This window comes from Lonchura striata, chromosome 2 (genome assembly GCF_046129695.1).
Source record: "Lonchura striata isolate bLonStr1 chromosome 2, bLonStr1.mat, whole genome shotgun sequence".
Lineage (NCBI taxonomy): Eukaryota > Metazoa > Chordata > Aves > Passeriformes > Estrildidae > Lonchura > Lonchura striata.
The window spans coordinates 35,731,036-35,750,381 of NC_134604.1; the positions used below are offsets into that span (position 1 = coordinate 35,731,036).

The following is a 19,346-nucleotide window of genomic DNA, read 5'->3' on the forward strand; positions in this document are numbered from 1 at the left end:
ATAGGTTTCTTAGCAAAAGCCCAATTTTTAATTACCTGAGAATGGGGGATTGGTGTTTATGGACTGAGAAAAGATATATTTTTTTGTCTGCTTTTCTTTCACACTCTGCCTGCAGATACTCTACATTATATAGCAGTGTGGGCTGTCTGAACTGGCTTCTATATCTGCTGTCTGGTTTTAATCATAAAATCCTGTAAAATCATTTCCACTGTATTTTACATGACATCCCTTTGATCTAACTTAGCTGAGTGAAATTCTTCCAACAGCAAGACTATGAAAGCTTGTAAGAAGTTGTAAGAAGTTGACTATATGCTCCAGACCCTTGGGAATATTTTACATGAATGTATGGGTTGACAGGGAAGGAGTAGGTCAACTGAAGTTTCATGTAAGTCAAACAAAAGCAAATGCAGCCTACTGCACCTGGGAAGGCATAACTCTCCAGTGGTAGACGTAAAGTTATAAGTACATAAATATCGGGTATAAACACCTGATGGGAGAGAGTGAAGATAAAGAAGCCAGATTTTTATCAGTAGTGTCCAGTGACAAGGCAAGAAGCAATGGACAACACACATATGAAATTTCATCTTATCATCAGGGAACTCTTTTTTATGGTAAGGGTTACTGGACACAGGAAGCTCTGAGAAGTTGTGGGATGTCCATCCTTGGAGATATTTAAAACCTGAGTAAACATGTTCCTCGACAACCTGAAGCAAGTAAACTTGCTTCAGCAGAGAGGGTTTGACAATGGGCTCTCAAGAGGAGCTTTCCAAATTACATGACACTGTGATTCTTTAATTTGGCCCAAGCCAGCAGTGTGCTCTGGCAGCACTGAAGACCAGCATCGAGGTGAGCAGAGATGCACAAAGAAAGGATTGGAAGCAGCAGTCACATGTAGCAATAAGGAAAATTCCAGTTGTGTCTGAGGATAAAAAATTACCTCTTTAATGTAACTGGTGATTCCATGTGATTATGGAATCTCTCTTTTCCAAGAGATTCAAAATTCACCTGGATGAAGTCCTAAACTATATGATTTAACTTTCACATTGGTCCTGCCTTGGGAGGAGATTGGACTAAATTACCTCCAAAGATCCCTTCCAGCCTGAATTGTTCTCCGAATCTGCAGATTACTCTTGTGAATAAAATCTGAGTGTCAGACTGAAACAAAGATGATTAAATTGCTGGGATTTTCCTTTAGTGGAGAACAATGTTTTTATTGACAGTGCATAGTGCAGGTTTGTATTACTTCATGACCTGTATCTCTTCTTAAAAAACCCAATAATTATCAATCACTTTAGACTTCACTCATTTTAATAAAAAAATTCCCTTTTTTGAGAGACTCTCTGAACTTCCAAAAATCAGAGATGCACAGAGCCACAGGACATCTCCAGTTGGAAGGGACCCATAAGGATAATGCAGTCCAACTCCCTGCTTATTTCAGGACTACTGCTAAAACTAAACCATGTAACTGAGAGCATTGTCCAGATGCTCCTTGAGCTCTGTCAGATGTGGTGCCACAGACATTTTGCTAGGAAGCCTCTTCCAGGGACAGACCATGCTCTGAGTGGAGAATTATTTCCTCATGTCTAGTCTGAATTCCCCCAGAGCAGCTTAGTTTCCTTTCCTCATGTCCTATTGCTGGTCACCAGAGAGGGATGATCAGCACCCCCTCCAGTGCTCTCCTCAAGGAAGTACTAATGGATATGTTTATGTACTACTCTCCCTGAAATGCCCTGACATGTAGAACTAGTGTAAGAACCATCACACTGCACAACTCAGATTTTAGAAGACATTTAGGTCAGTACACTAACTCCTTATCTTGCAAAATAAAGCTGTGGATATAGTGTAAGTTCCTGCATAGTAAATAATATAAAATACATAATTTGATATAATTTTAAGAAAAATTTTTGTTTTAATTATTTAGCTAAATGGAATTATAATAACCTTGGAACTAAATGGGGATTATTTTTTTCTCTGAATGCTTCATGTCATGTTTCTCTGAAGATTTGAGTTTCAAGTTAGGAATAGACAGAGAATATAAACCCTCTGAAAGTAGCAGTCACACTGAGTTGAAAAAGAATTTCTCTCAAGAGTTTGGTCTTTTAAGACTTTTAATGCATGAAAACTTCTGCTTCTCTCTCATTAATATTGGTTGTTTATGGGCAAACATCTACTTTTCTTCTCTGGAAGAAAGAGAATTCCATTACTTATGGCTCAGTGCCTTTTTTTGTTATTTACATTTGTGACAGAGAACAAGAAACAGTGTTTGTTTCACACTTTGCCTACATATAGCAAAGAACTTCAGTATAATATTCAGTAGTTACTTCTTTTGGCTTATTGATCATAAGTGAATCTCTGGCTTTTAAAAGGCAACACTTAAAACCATTCATCATTCTGTGAGAAGAGTGATCAGTTTATGGAACTAGAAGCAGAGTTTAGTGGCAGAACTTTACTGGGGGAAGAAAACAACTAAAAGAATGATGCAAAGCTTTCAATTATGATCAAGTTTAAAAGAGCACAGACTCACAAAATATTAATACATTTTTAGCAATCATAAATCAAAACCATTTTGAGTCAAGAATCACTCATGCTGATTATAATTTCTCGCAGTCTAAATTTGATTTTATGGTAGAGATACCTTTCACAAAAAGCTTTCTCACTCTACAGGAATGAGAGGGTAATATGAGTTCCTTATGTATTGCTATCAAAAATACACTTTTCCCTTTTGAAAAGACAAGTTTGAAAATGAGAGTTTTAAAAGGTCTTAGGATCAAAAAAAAGTAAATAAAACAATCTTGTATGGAATAAGAATTCAAATCTTAAGTTTTATACCAATTGCTTAGTCAGAGGAATCTTACTGAACCTGTGATACTAAAATCAGTTATTGCATATGTGACAAAATATGGATTAGTTAATTCACAGGACTGCGAGATAGATTTAAAGTCCTGAGCTTGATTTTCAAGGGTTAATGTTGTACCAGAAGTTATTTTTGTATTTGAGCCTCAAATATAGCCTCTAAGCTGTACTCAAGAGGAAAGAGGGAAAGTACGAGGGTTAAGTCCAAGGGAAGAAATTGATTGTGCCTAGGAGGATGCACATTGCCCTGGTTAGATGCCCAGACCTGAGGCTGTTTCATTCATTCTTTCTTCTAGGAAACAGATTTCCAGTCTCTTCCCATTTGTGAACCTATGAATTGTTCTTCCTTAAGAACGTGAACATCTGTAAGGAGAACTTCAACAGGTTGAGAAAATCAGATCCATTGCCAGTTACTTTTGTCAGACTAATCAGAAACAGCACTGGTACCCTCAGCTGCTGAATATCATAAGTTAAAATGTTCTAAGGCTATGCATTGATCTTCTTTCCTTAGCTAATGCATCTTCCCTTTACTTTAATTACTGATTGCGAGGAGGTTTTGTGTTGTAAAGATACAGCATTTTTTAGGCATGCTGTGTTGCTCTACCATCACCCTGTCAGTTTTCCCCATTGGATTTCTCTCCTATCCTCATCTCTCAAAGTCTGAAGAAAGGAACTTCATACACATGCTAATGGCAGGAGACAGAACCAAAATAACTTGCCTTCAGTCATCCAGTAATTCAGGGAGAAAACTTGGAATAGATTCCTTCTCTCATGTTTCTGTGCCTTAAAGGCTTCTGTTAAATGCCTACCAGCAAAGGCTCTAAACAAATTAGATTGGTGTTCTCTCCTGTTGTCAACTAACCTGCTGTGAAGTGTCAAAGATTATAAATTTAGCTAGCTACATGTAGCAAGAGAGGAACTCTGAAGGCCCTTTCTCATGGATATTTGTGGAGGGAAAAATAATAAATAGAAGATTGTGTTCTGATCAAAATTTTAAAATAAGTCTGTATTTCACTAAAATGAACCAGAGAGGAGAAATGGTGATTTCATGCTGTTACTTCAAAGCTTGAAAACTGGAATTGAGAAACACTGCTGTTGTGCACAGTTTACCTGAGAAACTCGAAGAAAGGGAGGAGAGGAAGCAGAAGTGGGAGCTGGTTAGATAAAAGACACCCATGGGCTGTGCTTTGCCTCTGAGAAAGTCTGAAGCCCAGATCTTTCCAGCAGCAGGCACACAGTTGTTGCCCATTGGTGTCCATTTGTAGCTCTAGATTGCTTGCTAAAAACTGAATTGAGAATGATGCTATGAGGCTTTTTCAGATTAACGTGAAGAGCCCTTCCCAGTAGAGATCGTGCTCTTTACATGCATGTCATGTGCCTCTAATACAGCTTGGGAAGGGCTTTATTCCACCATCCTTACATATCAACACCGAAGTGTGTTTGTTTTGTGATTATCTAAGTCCCTGTTACCTTCTGATCTTGTACTAAGCCTCTTGGTACCAGGTCTATGCGCACTGCAAAGGCACACAGCTTGTTCAGGATGTTGTTATAATTATGGTGCTGCCACAAAACACTGATTCATATCTGCACTGTTTACAGGCCTCTGACAATGCTATTAGTTCAGTACATAATTTAGCAGTAAGTTAATAAAGAAGCATTCACCCTATTAGGCAAAACATGCTTGCTTTGCAGACAGTCATAAATTAGATCATGAATTATTGACTGTTCACTCTGTCCTGGTTTGTGTCAGGAAATTTGATCTTATTAACTCTGTTTGTCTCTGTAGCTGTGTATCTTTTTTGAGTTACCATGGAATTGAAAAAAATAAAAAATAATTACCACAGGCAATCTACATGAAAAAGGCAGGTCACAAAATCCAAATCTGATTTTCATACATTATTTTCAAAGCTGAATGTGTCTTACCATGGTTTACATTTTAAGTTAAGAACTTATATGTCTTACCATCAATTGAATATTGGTCCATGTAATTTTGTCTGCACCACTTCAATTTTGTTGTCTATCTTCTTTCTCTCTTTTTCCTATGTGAATTTTGCATTCTTTGTTCAGTATTGCTGATCCCCAGTGTGTCTCTAAATCGGTTTACACTGTGTTATTTATTGTTATTTATATTATGCTTTTCCTGTTTTGAAACTAAGGTGGTAGGCTGTAAAAAATCTTTTATGCGATACAGGAAAGTAAAACTATGTTTTAACAGCTGAATTGTCAGGCAAAGAGAATAGAAGTTAATGAATAATAAAAGGTAGCTCTCTGGATTGTGGTATTTAAAACTGATGAATTTCAGGAACTTCTTTATAGACATCAGTGATGGACATTTTTATAGAAGCTTTCTTTTGTAACACAAAGCATCAGTACCTTTCCCCATACATTTCTGAGCTGTTTTCCACTGCTTGAATTCCCCTGCTTCTGTCTAATACTTAAGCAAATTAGCATGGTACTAGAACTCTAGCTTATGTAATGCCCAATGCACTAGAAATTCCATACAATGGTACTGAACTAGTTAACAGGTCTCTCTCTCCAAAGAGTTCCTTTCTTACCCATCCTGCCTGAATTACAGTCACTCCAGAGTGCTGCAGTATCAGAACAGCACCATGCAGCCAAATCTAAGTGATTATTTCATCAACATGTTTGCACTGATATTGCAGTCACAAGTTTAAATACCTCAGTGACAATTTATCTGAAAGAAGCTTTCTGTGGCTGCATACCTTAGAAATCATCATTTTTCTGTGGACTCCAGTATTAGTCAAGGAAAAAATATTTTACATCTCTTCCTGTATTCGACAGGTTTAACACTCTGGAGTGCTATTGAATTTTTCATTTATTTCAATTTTCATGAAACATGAAAATTATATTTTAGATTAAAAAAACAAACTGACTTGACTGACCATAAAAATATTAAGTTCCTTTTATGCAGCAAAGATCTTATTGTAAGGTCTTATTCTAAGGAAAAACTTGGTCAATATTTTGTTTCTGAGAGCCAAAACCACTAGTTCATGGTGAGACAGTTCATACTCTGTCAAAACGCCTCTGTGGTTTCCGTGAATAATTTGGACTTCTTAGCCAAGCCATATTTTCTGGCAGTACATCATCATTGTTACATTCCTTACTCCACTGCAGCTGTTAGAGCAGGGGTTCCCCAGAATATGGGAGGTTCAGTGTCAAACTTTCAAGATGTAGGAAAACTTTGTTTCAATGTGCTGCTCATGTCATGCCGTCCTGTGTGTTACTTGGAATCATAGCAACACAAAGAACAAGCTTGGTACTTTCTCTGTGGGGTACCCATTTTAATTATGGTGTAGCTGTTTGTGTCTTGTGCTAATATTTATGCCCAGATTTGTCCTTGTTACCCTCCTCTTCGATATTTCCTATCAAAACTAGGTTTTAAGTTGCAGCTGTGTTGTATTCAATCTAATGGTACTGATGCTCCAAAGCTGATGGAGGTTCTTACTGAACTTGAACAACGTGTTTACTCCTCCTCCATTTGTTTTAAGGCTGCACCTATGTTGGGAATAACTATTCCAATCACACCTAAGCAGGAGGGAGGGTTTTCTGCTTGTCGGTGCAAGCACAGTGCTGCTTCATTTTGTGCTCAACTTGCTGGGCCTGATCTTTGGTAACACTTTTCTTCTTTTGTGCTCAAGTTTCCCCATTTGTAAAATGGATACAGTGATCATTATCTTTGCCTCACGGGGGTTGTTGTGAAGCTAAAACGAGTTTATATTTGCAAAGCCCTTTGAGAGCCCCAGATGAAAAGTACTTGTAAAAATCCTGAACTTGAGATTGCCTCCTGGGTTATCTGTTGCAACTGGTTTTCCTGCACAAACCTGAACGCGCTGCAGACTCTGCTGGTGTCAGCTGGGAGGATTTTAACTTGGATTGAGGAACAGCTGAGCAGTTCAGTGCCTTCAGCAGGCAAAGCACACCTTGGTCCCAAGTCAGTACCTTGGCTGTCCCCTGGCTGGACACGCCACAGCCTGGCCCAGAGTGCTGCCGTTCCTGGGCTCTGGACCCCACAGCCCTCTTGGCACTGGGGACAGCCGGCCTGGAGAGCTCCGAGGGTAAGTCAGGGCTGCAAAGCCGGAGCTGTCCCTGCACTCTACCACACCTACAGCGCCTGGCCCGCGGCACTTTCCAGTACCTGCCAAGCAGCCCTGCAGCTGGGAGGAGTTTGGCTGCTTCCTGATGCCCTCATTCATCCTAGGCTTTACAGAGATTTGTTTTCTTTTCCTTTCCTTTATCCCAATCTTCCTCTCACAACGCCCCACAGCTACCTACACCTCCTTCTGCTCATCCTTCACCTCTCCTCTGTTGCACTCCGGCCTCAGCTGTTGACGGGCAGATATGACTCCTTGTCCTGTGAGCAGCAATTTTCCTTCTGGCCACCATTAGAGGCTGCCAGAGCCGCCTGGATCGAGCCGAGCCAGCAGCAGGGCTGGATGTACTGGGAGTTCCAGCACTCAGTTGGTTGTAGGAGTAATTGCCAGAGGAAAGCATCGTTCATGGCAGTGGCACGAGACGAGACGCAGAGAGACTGAGGATAACTTGGGAGTTAGAGAACGGACAGAGGAATGGAAAAATGTGGTAAGAGCAAAGGACATCAAAACTGAGGATTGAGGTGGATGAGAAATATAGAGGGTGAAGAAATGCAGGGTGGGAGAATATTTTGGGAGAGGGGAGTAGAAAAAGTAAACATTAGTTCATATAGAACTTGCGAGAGATTAATAAAGAAAATTTGGTACAAGTTTGAGCCCAATTAAGAGAATGCTTATGGAGCCCCTACCAGTCCCAGCATCCTGACCACCCTTTGCATGCCTTCTCTCCTTCCTGCCCTGTCCTGCCTATGCTTCCCTGTCTGCTTCCTCAGTCATCCCCTTGCTGCCATGAACTCGCCATGGAACACAGACATTTAAACACAGCTGTGGGCTGGCTGGGGCTGCTGGCTGGGCAGTGTCTGCAGGCGTTACCTGGTGGAGCTGCTGGCCTGAGCCTCCTTGTGCCTGTGTCTATGCTGCACTGCTTCAAGTCTTTTGCTTTTAGTAAAGTTGTGCTTCATTTCCAGTAAGCTGAGGTGGCAATCGGGTCTGCAAAGTGCGTAATTTTCTTCTATGTTTGGACAATTGTTTTGATTTGTCTTCTATACGTGTGTCTGGTTCATTTCCAACCCAGAAACTTTACCTTGACGTATGTTTGTGTATTGGAGTCCCAAACTCTGAAGAGGATGCTAATTATGCAGAGGACATTTTAAAATGAATAATGTGGGAAATGTAAGATCATAAACTCTGTACAAAATTACTGCAGGTGTGGCTTACCTTGCAAGAGAGTTAATTTGTCTTGAGTTATTCTGGCCAAGCAATAACTGAGGCTTGATAGCACAGAAAATAATTCAATTATAAATTATTTAGACCATCTGTACCTCCAAAATCATTATACAATGACAGGATATCATTCTGCTTTCAGGATGTTTGTGATAAAGAAAAATAAAAAAAGAGGTGAAAGATGTCCTCCTGCTGTAGATGTACTTAAACTTGACTTTTATTCTAGAAGTTTTTGCTTGAGTCTGTGTGCAAATTGAATGAGTGTCACCTGCTCCTCCCCTCAAGCCCATATAACTACACCCTGTGAGATGAGCTACCATTATTTAATAACTACTCCCCATGTTCAAAGTGTGCATTAGGAGATGCAGCATTTCTGGGAGGCATCAGACTGAGTGGGCTTTTGCTTCTCTCCTTGCGCTGCATGGGAATTTTATGTGAAACATTTTTAACATTTCCAGTTTTTATCAGACACAGAAAGAATGGCACTTCATTTTAGTGGTGTTGTTGGCTCGGCCATCAAGTAGATATATGAGAAATTTTATCTGCATGGATTGTATTTTTTTTTCCAAGGGAAAGGATTTAGAGAATTACATTTGGAGCTGATTTAGAACTTACTGACATTTTTAGCACCTGAATATCATTGACCATCTTGCATTCTGTCTTTATGAGTATATTTGAAATAATACCAAATCAATATTGTACCAAATTTCAATATTAATATTGATCTAGAAATCAATAGTGTGACAGTATTACAATTATTTTCTTAAGAAATATTTTTATTTGAAGCTGAAGTTTCTTAAATTATATGAATGCTCATAGCATGGTGTTAGTTTTTACATTTTGGTAAGAAATTCATTCCTACAGCTAAAAACTGCTTTGGGTCTCCTTACCAAGTTGTTGTGGGTTTTTTTAATCAATAATTTGAAATACAAATACTTAGCGCATTTGGCAGCAGTACATTTTTAAAAGTTTTCAGTGCATGTGTCAACATATTTAAATTATACTGTTTCTTTATTTGGCGTGTAGTATTTTAAATAACCTAATTTTGAAGTCTGTGTTGCCCTTGCGATCATCTCTCAATGCAGTGCTGGGCTGCATCACTGTATAAATTTTGCTATCTTCAAATTCCAGGTCTAAGAAGACTTATGAGTATTATACTGAAGCTGAGCAAACATTTTTTGGTACAACATTAGGTCCAAATTGCTTTCAAGTGCCAAAGGGAAAGAGCAAATCAGGGCTGCCTTCATTCACAAAAGGAGTGGTGAAAATCATCTTCCAGGGGAACCTGCATTCACTCTGGGGAATATGAGGCTCCAGCTTCCAGAGGAGTAGTCAGACCACCAAACTGAAGGGGCTGTTAAATCAATGTTTCCTCTCAAGGTTCTTTCACTTCCTTAAAGACAAGTAAACGTTAGGCCAGAGCAACCTTGTAGTGGGTGTGGTGTTTTGAAAGCAAGGTAGATGCTGTGAACCAGAGTCCCCTCTATGGATGCCCTGAAAACTGCTCAGCAGCAATCTTACATGGACCTGCATACATTGTTAGAGTTCATCACATAGAATCATTGAGTGGTTTGGGTTGGAAGGTCCTCTAGTTCCAACCCCCCTGCCGTGGACAGGGACATCCTCATTAGACTGGGGTGCTCAGAGCTCCATCCAGCCTGGCCTTGAATACTTCAGGGATGGGGCATCTACAGCTTCTCTGGGCAACCTGTGCCTCACTATCCTTGCAGTAAAGGGTGTTTCCAAGGGCTCTTCTTAATATTTAATCTCAATCTACCCTCTTTCAGTTTATAGCTAATACCCTCTGGGCTGCCACTATGTGCTCTTCTAAACTTCTGTAACGTATGTAAAGATTTCATCAAGTCAAAGCAGCAGGTAGAATTTCTGCTATCTTGCTAAGGAGGATGCTCCCCAGTTGAGGAGCTGATTTAGACTTCAGAAATGGAATACTAAGACTGCAATATAAAGACATCATTACATTATACAAAGTGCAACCATTTCAGTGATGGAAATAGGCAATGAAAGTGTTTTCTGAGATGATATTGGAGACAGCAGGTTGTTCTGATTTTTTTTTCTCTGACTGCCTTTTTGTTTATTCAATTTTGTTTTCATTCGGAGCTTAGTAGATTTAATTTTTTATTTTTTTTTGCCTAACTGGAAAAGTTTTTCATTATAAACCAATGCCATTTTTGTCAAGAAAAAAGGATGATAAAAAAAATTGACCTTAACTTCCCATTTTGTTTCAGAGTTCAGTTGTAAATCTGTAGGTGTTTACAGCCAAGAGGCATTCAGTTACATGGAAAGATGAGTGGTGGTGTTTCATCTCTGAAGTTAAATCAGTGTTACTGGTGCTCAGCTATATGCCTTTGGCTTGAGGAGCTGGTCTAGCAAGGCCTTTTAGGTTGAAAAATCAGGTGACATATGTAGGAGATTATGATGACCAGAGAACCTATGTTTGCTCTCCTTACAAAAAGATTTGGGGACATTAAATGAAACTAATAAACAGTAGGTAGAAATAACCACAAGGAGAATTTTTAACTGGTAGTAAAGCTGTGAGATGCATTGATAAAAAACACTGGGGATATTGAGTTTTCATGTGTTTTGAAAAAGGTTAAATTAATGTAAAAGAAATTATCCAGGGATATTAATTGGAAAAAAGAAAAAAAGTATTTTTGGCTCACAAAAGTCCACCTGCTGAAAATGTATTCTGGGTGAAAAATTGTGTAATATTTTTCCTTTACCATCTGCTAAAAGCCACAGTTGGAAAGAATCCCTAGACTGGTCTGGTTTATCACTTCATGTAACATTTATCTTTTAGAGGAGCACCTTATTCCGAGCTTCCCTACAGTGGGATCATTCTGGCCATAGGAGCAGCACTGTCTCCATTAGGCCAAGGGCTGGATCTCTGTGTGAGCCACTTGGTGTTTGGTAGGGATGTGGTTAGAAGGTTCAGCAGGCAGCTCCAGTCCAGGTCTCCTTGCTGGCTGTTTTGCCTTGCTGCCTCGGTGTGTGCCTGCAGCAATCCCACTACCAGGGGCCAAGGTTTTAACCTACTGAACAGGGTTTTGTACTAAAGGTTTGTCACTGCTTTCTTCTGTTCCTGTTGGGAGCCACTAATGATCCCCTCTTGAAATCAATCACTGCATGTCAGGATGTGCAGGAGCTCAAGGTAGGTAGTGCTAAATGAGCTCAGCATTGCAGAGCTGCATTAATATTGCCATTTACTTGTAGTAATTGGCTGTTGACATATGGAAGATACTGATCTGGCTGGATTTCTACTCTAGATCTACTCTGTCAGTGTCTGTGCTGGCTTGGATGGCTCTGTATGGGATTTCACTGTGCCAGTTTTGATGCAATATGATGCGTCTTTGAGGTCAGATTCCAGATATTAGGCTGGGGGATATTTTCAGCCAAGAGGTGTGTGTGTGTATATATATATTTATATATATACATACACACACATACAAAAACAGACACCCTTTGATAAAGGCATTCCAAAGACATTCCACCTAAAAGGACAAAAGGATCTCTTTGGAGTGGCAGAAACGGTTAAGTGAAAAAACACCCCAGCTTTGTCCAGGAAGTTCTCAGAAACAGCATAGAGTGCAGAAAGTTCTTTAAACAATAAATAAACTGCTTTTTAGCCAATTTTGTGTCTGGAGTGTAGTCTTACAGCTGAGTTTAAGGCCTTTAAGAAAAAAAAAGAGATTTAAAAAAAGGAAATGCTGATGCATCCTCTATTGCAACTGTGTGAATAGGAACATATTCAAGCTTCTAAATATATTTTCTTCTAAGAGTCTAAAGGCTACGGGGACTTTTCCATTCCTAATTATATAGTGCAGTATGCTGTCTGTTTCTGACTTACAACTTCAAAAATAGAACTTAGAGTCATAAAAGAAACACAAGGAGAGGGATAAAGAGACGCCGTATATGATAAGGAAGTGCTCTGCTAATATTTTTACTGATGTTGTAGCCAGGCACTTGGGTTTTAAATTCAGTGACTGTTATGCAAACCCTTTAATACAATGGCATTTCATTAAGTGGCTGTTAAAAAAAAAAATCTGTGGGTAACTAAAGTAGTAGCAAAGGACAAGCAATGTTAAATGTTTTGACAGTCCTGTGGCTGTGCTGGTTGTGTCTCAGGTCTCAGCAAGGTCACATCTCTAACAGGGTATGGAAGCACAGTGATCTCAAGCATAACATATTCTGAAATTTAGAAGTATTTCCTAAAATCTGAGTTATTTCCTAACAGTTTGAGCTTTGGTCTCTGTTCTGGATGTGAAATAAAGCTCAAAGTCCTATGACAGGACACCTGCGGATCATGGTGGTAGGACCTATAGCCTCCCTGGATGGGATCTGAAATTCTTGACTGCATTATAGCAGGCACTTTTACCTCCAAAACCATCACTAGACTCTTGCTATACAAAGGAGGAATTTCATTTGTACTTTTTTATTTCTCATGCAAACTCTGAGAGGGCAAGAAGTAGGACTTGGTGCTAGCCTGTCCCTGGATAGATATGGGAATGGGAAAAATTACTGGGACCGCCCTGATCTAGAGGGAGTGAGCTGATTCACACAACCAGACTTTTGCTGATGCTCTTCCATGTCTTTCACCTTCTGCCATTTAGGCAGGAATCCACTAAGAGATCACTTTCACTTGGAAGGGTAAATGGCTATTTTCTACACTCAAAATACTGAAAAAATTCAAAGGATTGAGCTGTGGGGATAACCAACACAATTTGAGGTCCCACTCCAAAACCTTATAGGTTTTGGAGGCTGCGAGATAAATGCAGGTGGTGTGCTACAGGACAGACTGGGTTTCCATTATATTGTAGTAAAATCTGCACACATACGTAAATGAGAAACATTTTATAAGAGGTGTTTTTTTAAATTTAAGTCTCTGGGGTGATAATCATTCCAGTTGCTGATATGACTTGTGAGGCTGCAGAAGCACTGCACCAGGCTTGAGCAAGCACTCCCTGCTTTTCAGCAAGGCTTGTTTGCTCAGCCGTCCACCAACCTTTAGGCTCCCTGGGCCAGCACACTGAAACTGGCTCACCAGTTCAAGGGAAGAAACCATCTGCCTGGGTGAATTTACTTAGGGAAGTGCTGTGCAAGAGCTTAGTTCCTGTCTTTGCACACACAGCTGCCTTTGTGCTTGGTTGAGGTGATTGCCTTTCAACTCTTGCTTCTGAAGACTTGTTGCAAGGGCGAGTGCAGCCAGGAACAGGCAGGAGAATGCTTTGTTTGGTTATCCAATGTTTATGCTGAGTGTGCCTGGGGGCTACAGTGAGGGCTAGTTCCTGTTTGAGATGAGCCAAGAAGGTGTAGACTCTCCTCTGGAAAACTCATTTAGACTGTAAAGAGGAGACAAAGGAAGTGGGAGGCAGGTGAGGTTTTAATCCTACATTTGTAGACTATGAAAGAAGAACCTGGTGGAGGTTGCACGCAAAGAGTTGGGATGGCATCAGGCCAGCATCATTGGGGAAAAGCTTATATGTTATTAAATTTAGTTCAGTGCAATAGATTCATGTCATTGATTCAGAGGCTTGAATGATTGTTTTTTTTTTTCTCAGAAATGAAACACTGTGGGTTTAGTCCTTATTTATTTTCCTCAGAACTAAAGATAATTCTGTTCTTGTTAGAAGCACAGGCTAGATTCAATACTTTATATACTGCCTTCATGTTAAATACATTGGATTTACCATTTTATTGCATCAGTATTTCCACATATTTTTAAATCAAAATCAATCCTAGGATTTCAAATTATTGTTAAGTTTGGTTCTAATTCTTCTGTGTCATTATTAAGTTACAAAGCCCTCCCCCCCATCATAAGTTTTATCAAGTACTATTTTCAGTAGCCGCCATAAGATATTTGGAAGTTCATTTTAAATCATGTGTCAAATTTCTAGTTAGGATTTGCTGTTACCTTCAGACATTTTTCATAAGCACTAGTTCCCCTCCAGCTTACAGAGACAGACAGGAATTTTTTTCCACTGATAAATTTTATCACTTTATTTTTGAAATAGACATAGAAGTAGTTTTGCACTACTTTATAAAGTCAGGAAGGGGTCTGAGAGTATACATGAATTTGCTACAGCAATTGGATCATGTCTCTAAGGATCATTATACATAAGGAAACTATGCCCTAAGGTGCATTTATGTCATTGGCATTTAGTGTTAGCTCTGTATTCTGTGATTTTAAAGACACATCTGAAGACTTCTGTAGTAAATGGGATAGCCTTTATTCTGAATTCTTAGTGGAAAATTAAAAAAAAAATATTATTCTGCTTCAAACGAAGCTATATGACCCACTATTAATATGTACATTTTTTACCCCATGTATTGTAAATTCTAGTTAGTATGGAATAGGAAGGGTCTGTATAGAATTTAAAAAAAAAAAAAAAAGCAAAGTAGGGGAGAGTGTCTTTCTCTAGCTAATGGACTAGGCATAGTCTCTTAAGGTCAGATAATCTCATTATATTTGTTGACCTCTTGAAGAAAAGATAGTAATTGTTTCAGCTTGCAGCCTAGAATCTTGTGTTCTTGCTTAAGATGTGTTCTTGTGAGTTCTGGAAGAAATAAAATATCAACAGTTTTGTAGGGAAACAGGCAAAAAAGGTTAGACAATGGAGCAAAGGATAAAGAGAAGGTTTAGTGTTTCTTTGTCTTACCTCTGTAGCCTATCTGGTATCTCCATACTGATATATGGAAGTGTATATCTACTTGATATAATCCATAGCTTTGCATTCATTCTCCCATTATAAATATTTTTACTTTGATTTCTGTGCTCTGACTAAAGAATAAAGAAATTCCATCTCAATTTGAGTTTTTCTCATGAGGCAACTAAAAAAAATTCAGTTAGCTTTGGTTAGAAACAATCTATGAATGCTGGCCATTCTGCAATGGAAAGCATGGTAACTCTACTTTTGAAAAGCAGTGTTGTCCCATTAATATGACTTAGCTGGAGGTGTCTGGATGGCAACTAAGACCTGTGGATTAGTACAGGATTTGGTATCATGATGTTGATCCATGGAGTACAGTTTATTCCTTAGTTCTTCAGTGTATACTTAGTTCCAGTTAGCTTTGTAATGGAGCTGTGAGTGGACTAATGTGTGTTGGCAGGACCATTTGGTCTTTTGGGGCTCTTAGCTGCCGCACCACGCTGCTTTGGGTTTCCCTCCAGGGCACCATATTGCACAGAACAAGGGAACAGAATGATCATTACCAGTTGTCACCTACTATATGTCCAGTAAGTGCCTAAGGATTGAACTCGTCTTCTTTACTTACAAGTTGACTGAAGCATTTGGCTTTTCAAGGATGTCTGCAGTTTCTTAAAAACAGTAAAAATCAAGCTCAGATTAATATAATTAAGTAGAAATAGGGTTTTTTTCTTTAATACAAGCCCTTATCTGCTTTGAAGATGGCAAGAATAATTGGTAATCCTCTGAGACCCCGACCTTCCCCCTTAACAAAGTATCTCTGATATTTCTGTCAGTTTTAACTGTTTTGCATGATTGTTGTGTATGTTCTATATTTAACTATCCAAGGTGCTTCATATTGAATTATACTACAAAAGTTTTGTAGGATATGTTCATTATGTTAAAGAACTTACATGAGGCAGTGTGCTAGATGAAGAGCTGCCTAACTCATTTTAATTTGTTACCTGTTTGGGGGATTCTACAGACCTTAATCAAATTAGGTGTATGCATAATATTTAAAAGCAGGCTTCCACTACTTGGAGATATTGATGGATGAGAAGCTCAACATGACCTGGTAGCCCAAAAAGCCAAGATGTATGGGGCCTCTCCCAATCCAAACCTTTCCCTGATTATATGACAATAAAACTATTGTATGTATTGGTGAAACTACTAGGATTTCTTCTGTTGGAACTTGTGTTAGCTTGTGTTATGAGGCAGATCTGCTCTGGGGCACAGGTCTGTCACCATCTGAAACTAACTTACAGGTATAGGGCATATCCAGCAATAAATGAGAAAAGAAATCACAAAGATAAAATTTTGCCATAGACTTGCCAGGTGAACATAAATCCAGGAAAATGCATTGGAGAGCTGCTTTCAAAGGCAGAATAATTTTTTCCCTAAGGAGTAAGACCATGCACTTAATAGTCTGAGAGATTTCGTAAACTGGGTTTACTGGCATTTTTGCTATTATCCTTTTAGGTTTATTTTCTTGCAGCATGTGCATACATGTTCTTGAGTATTGTATTTATTTATTAAAAAATGAAAAATTAACTTCCTTATGAGGGAGAAAAGAGCCTACAGGTGTGGAAAGGAATAGAATCATAGTAGCACAATTTGTTTTGGGTTAGAAGGGACTGTAAAGATTGGCCAGTGACACTTTCCATTAGACCAGGTTGCTTAAAGCCACTCCCAGCCATGGAAATTTCCAGCATTAGAGCAAACCACCAAACCCGACCTTTGAATGATATCTAGAAACTTTGTGCTACAGTACTTTTGCTCAGAAGTGAAGCATGTGTTTTGTGTCCTTTTCAAGTTTTATCAGTTTCAAATAACTGTTCTTTTTGTCGTTTTGATTTGAGTTTGTTTTAAACAAAAGCAGCAGGACAAGAACATGACAAAAACCAGCATAAATTCTCAGAATTCTGGTAAACTTAGGTAAAGTTTCATTCTCCTTCCATGTGCTAAGATTCCTAATCAATATCCAGATCAAGTGTTCTTTTGCTATAAAGAGTCACATTTAATAGTTGATTGTTATGTATAGAAACATAGCAGAACTGGGAATATTTTTAGCAACCCACACTTATTTCACTGATTATCCTTTCAGACATGCAGAAGACATTCATTTACAATATGCCTTTTTCTATTGTACCCAAAATACTTAGAGGCATCTCACAACAAATGTATTGCAAAAGAGCAGTAGTGTCTCAGTTAATCTAGTTCTTTGGAATTTGCTCTTTTCACTTGTCCTCATTTGCAAAGAAAGGATGGCCCAGTAGTTAAGTCATTAGCATGCTGCTTTGGAGATAGATTTTTACTGCTCTTAAGTTGTAGATTTCCTGTCCAACTAGGACAAATCTGTCAGATGAGGAGAATGCAGCTCCATCTAACCAGGACATTGAGGATGATTGTCTGTCTGTTCTCAGATACTGTAGTAAATGCTCAAAGTAAGAACATGAGGGAAATTTAATAGTATTCTAATAAAAAAGAAAATGTGATTACCATACAGCAGATCTTGTAGCCTAGAGTCAGTGTTGAAAACAAAGAATTTAACTCGAGTAAATTATTTAGCATCAAGCATTCTCTTTTAAATTGTCTGCTTTTTGTAGGACAGCATTTTCACTGTGGCAGCTTTTGTATCACACTATGAGATTTGTAGTTGTCCTTACTATGGTCCATAGTAATAGAATGCAACATCACTGTTTTGAAGCAATTATATTGTTTAGTCAAAACTGTTTAAATGAAATCTGTAAAGACAAGTTATTACTTATTTCTATCACTATAGTGCATGTAATCCCAGTTTATGAAGGAGGATGGTAGGTGTGAGCAATTGGGTAGACTCAAGTTTGAATCCGGTGTGTCTTTTGGAAGGACTGAGTGCTCTGTCTCAGTGCTTGTGAAGTATATGGCATTAAGTCTGTAATCTGGCAGACATGGACTTGATGATCCTTGTGGGTCTCTTCCAGCTCGTCGTATTCTGTGATTCTGGGATTCCCAGTGAAGTCATCTTCATTTCACAGCACTGCTGACAAAACTTTGTTTCATCCAAAGTAACTGCTGAAGCATTTAGTACCTATGGTTCTTTTTTCTTGTAGGGTCAACGATTGCATCTTGCGAGTGAACGAGGTTGACGTGTCGGAAGTCTCACACAGCAAAGCCGTGGAGGCCCTGAAGGAGGCTGGTTCCATAGTGCGGTTGTACGTCCGGCGGAGGAGACCTATACTGGAGACCGTCGTAGAGATCAAGTTGTTCAAAGGACCGAAAGGTAGATAAGAAAATTAAAAAGACATTCATTTTAAACTTGGTGTTTAACCTCTCTTGTAGTTTAAATGGCATCTGACTTTGTTCATTTACTGACCAGTTGAGTTGACCTGTCAAATACTGAAATGTAGTTCATTTAGGCTGGTAGAAGTTGAATTCATGGTTACATCTCCTCCTGAAATAAAAAGGAGTTCAAGGAATTTGCTTAATTCGATGTTTACTGCAAAGATGTCTCATTACCTTCTAAACACACACACAGATACTATGTGGCAGCATATATAGTACCTCTAAAGTTCCTCTACTCAGACCTTTGACTTTGATTTAAGGTGAAGTTGAATGTGGAGTTTCTGAATTCTTCCTCTTTTCTGAAGGCATTTTGATTATCCAGCTTGCCCTCTCTACTTTCGTTATGGTTTTTTCTAATTATCTTTACAACATGAAGGCAAGAGTATCAACTTTCCCAGACCCATAGATGAATTTTATTTTATTCTTCAACAAAATTATGTGGAAATCTAGCGCAAAACCTTCACTAGTCTAAATGAGCTTTGTCACTTCCAGCAGAACTTTCTGGTTACAAAACAAAATACCCAATTCCTTTCTAGAAGCATTTTTCTTCATAGCTAATTTCTGGACAAAGAAAATGCTTGTTTTTACAGTACATGTGAATAGAATGAACAACAGTTAATTTTTTTGATCCATAATAGCTATTTTATAAGCAGGTCTTTGATAAATATATATATATATAGATATATATATATATAATGAAATGAAGACATTTGCATGTATGTGTAGTGCACATGAGCTTAATCTCTCTATTTTATCTATAGTGATAATCTGCAGCTTTTTCAGTGTTCTACCTTACATATCCCATCATGTGAATATTATAGTATGCTTCCATATAGGGTTTTTTAATAGTGGAGTATGTTTAATGTATTGAGACAAATTGTTGAGATTGACCTCTAATACTCAAAAAAGATAGTGCAACACTAAAAATAGTGCACTCTTTTACACTGCAGTGTATTCTTTATACTCTGCTCTTGGAAAAGAGTAAGATATATTTAAACATGCATCTGATGGTAAATCCCTGAAAGTCTGGATTCTTGTGGTCAATTACAATGCTGGATTGTTTTTCTAACAGAAAAGCATTTCTAACGGTATTTTGTATGTATGTGAATTCAGAGTAGAAGTGCAGGCAGTGTTT

General features: G+C 38.6%; 1 protein-coding gene across 25 annotated transcripts in view; it reads left to right on the plus strand.

Annotated features, from left to right (window-relative positions):
- DLG2 (discs large MAGUK scaffold protein 2) overlaps positions 1 to 19,346 on the plus strand; it is a 989,662-nt gene that overhangs the window by 662,099 nt on the left and 308,217 nt on the right. For all 25 annotated transcript variants that reach the window (XM_031505123.2, XM_031505124.2, XM_031505125.2 and 22 more), the window contains one exon: positions 17,980 to 18,149. In XM_031505123.2, coding sequence (XP_031360983.1) covers positions 17,980 to 18,149 — 170 coding nt within the window. The remainder of the gene's footprint in view (positions 1 to 17,979; positions 18,150 to 19,346) is intronic.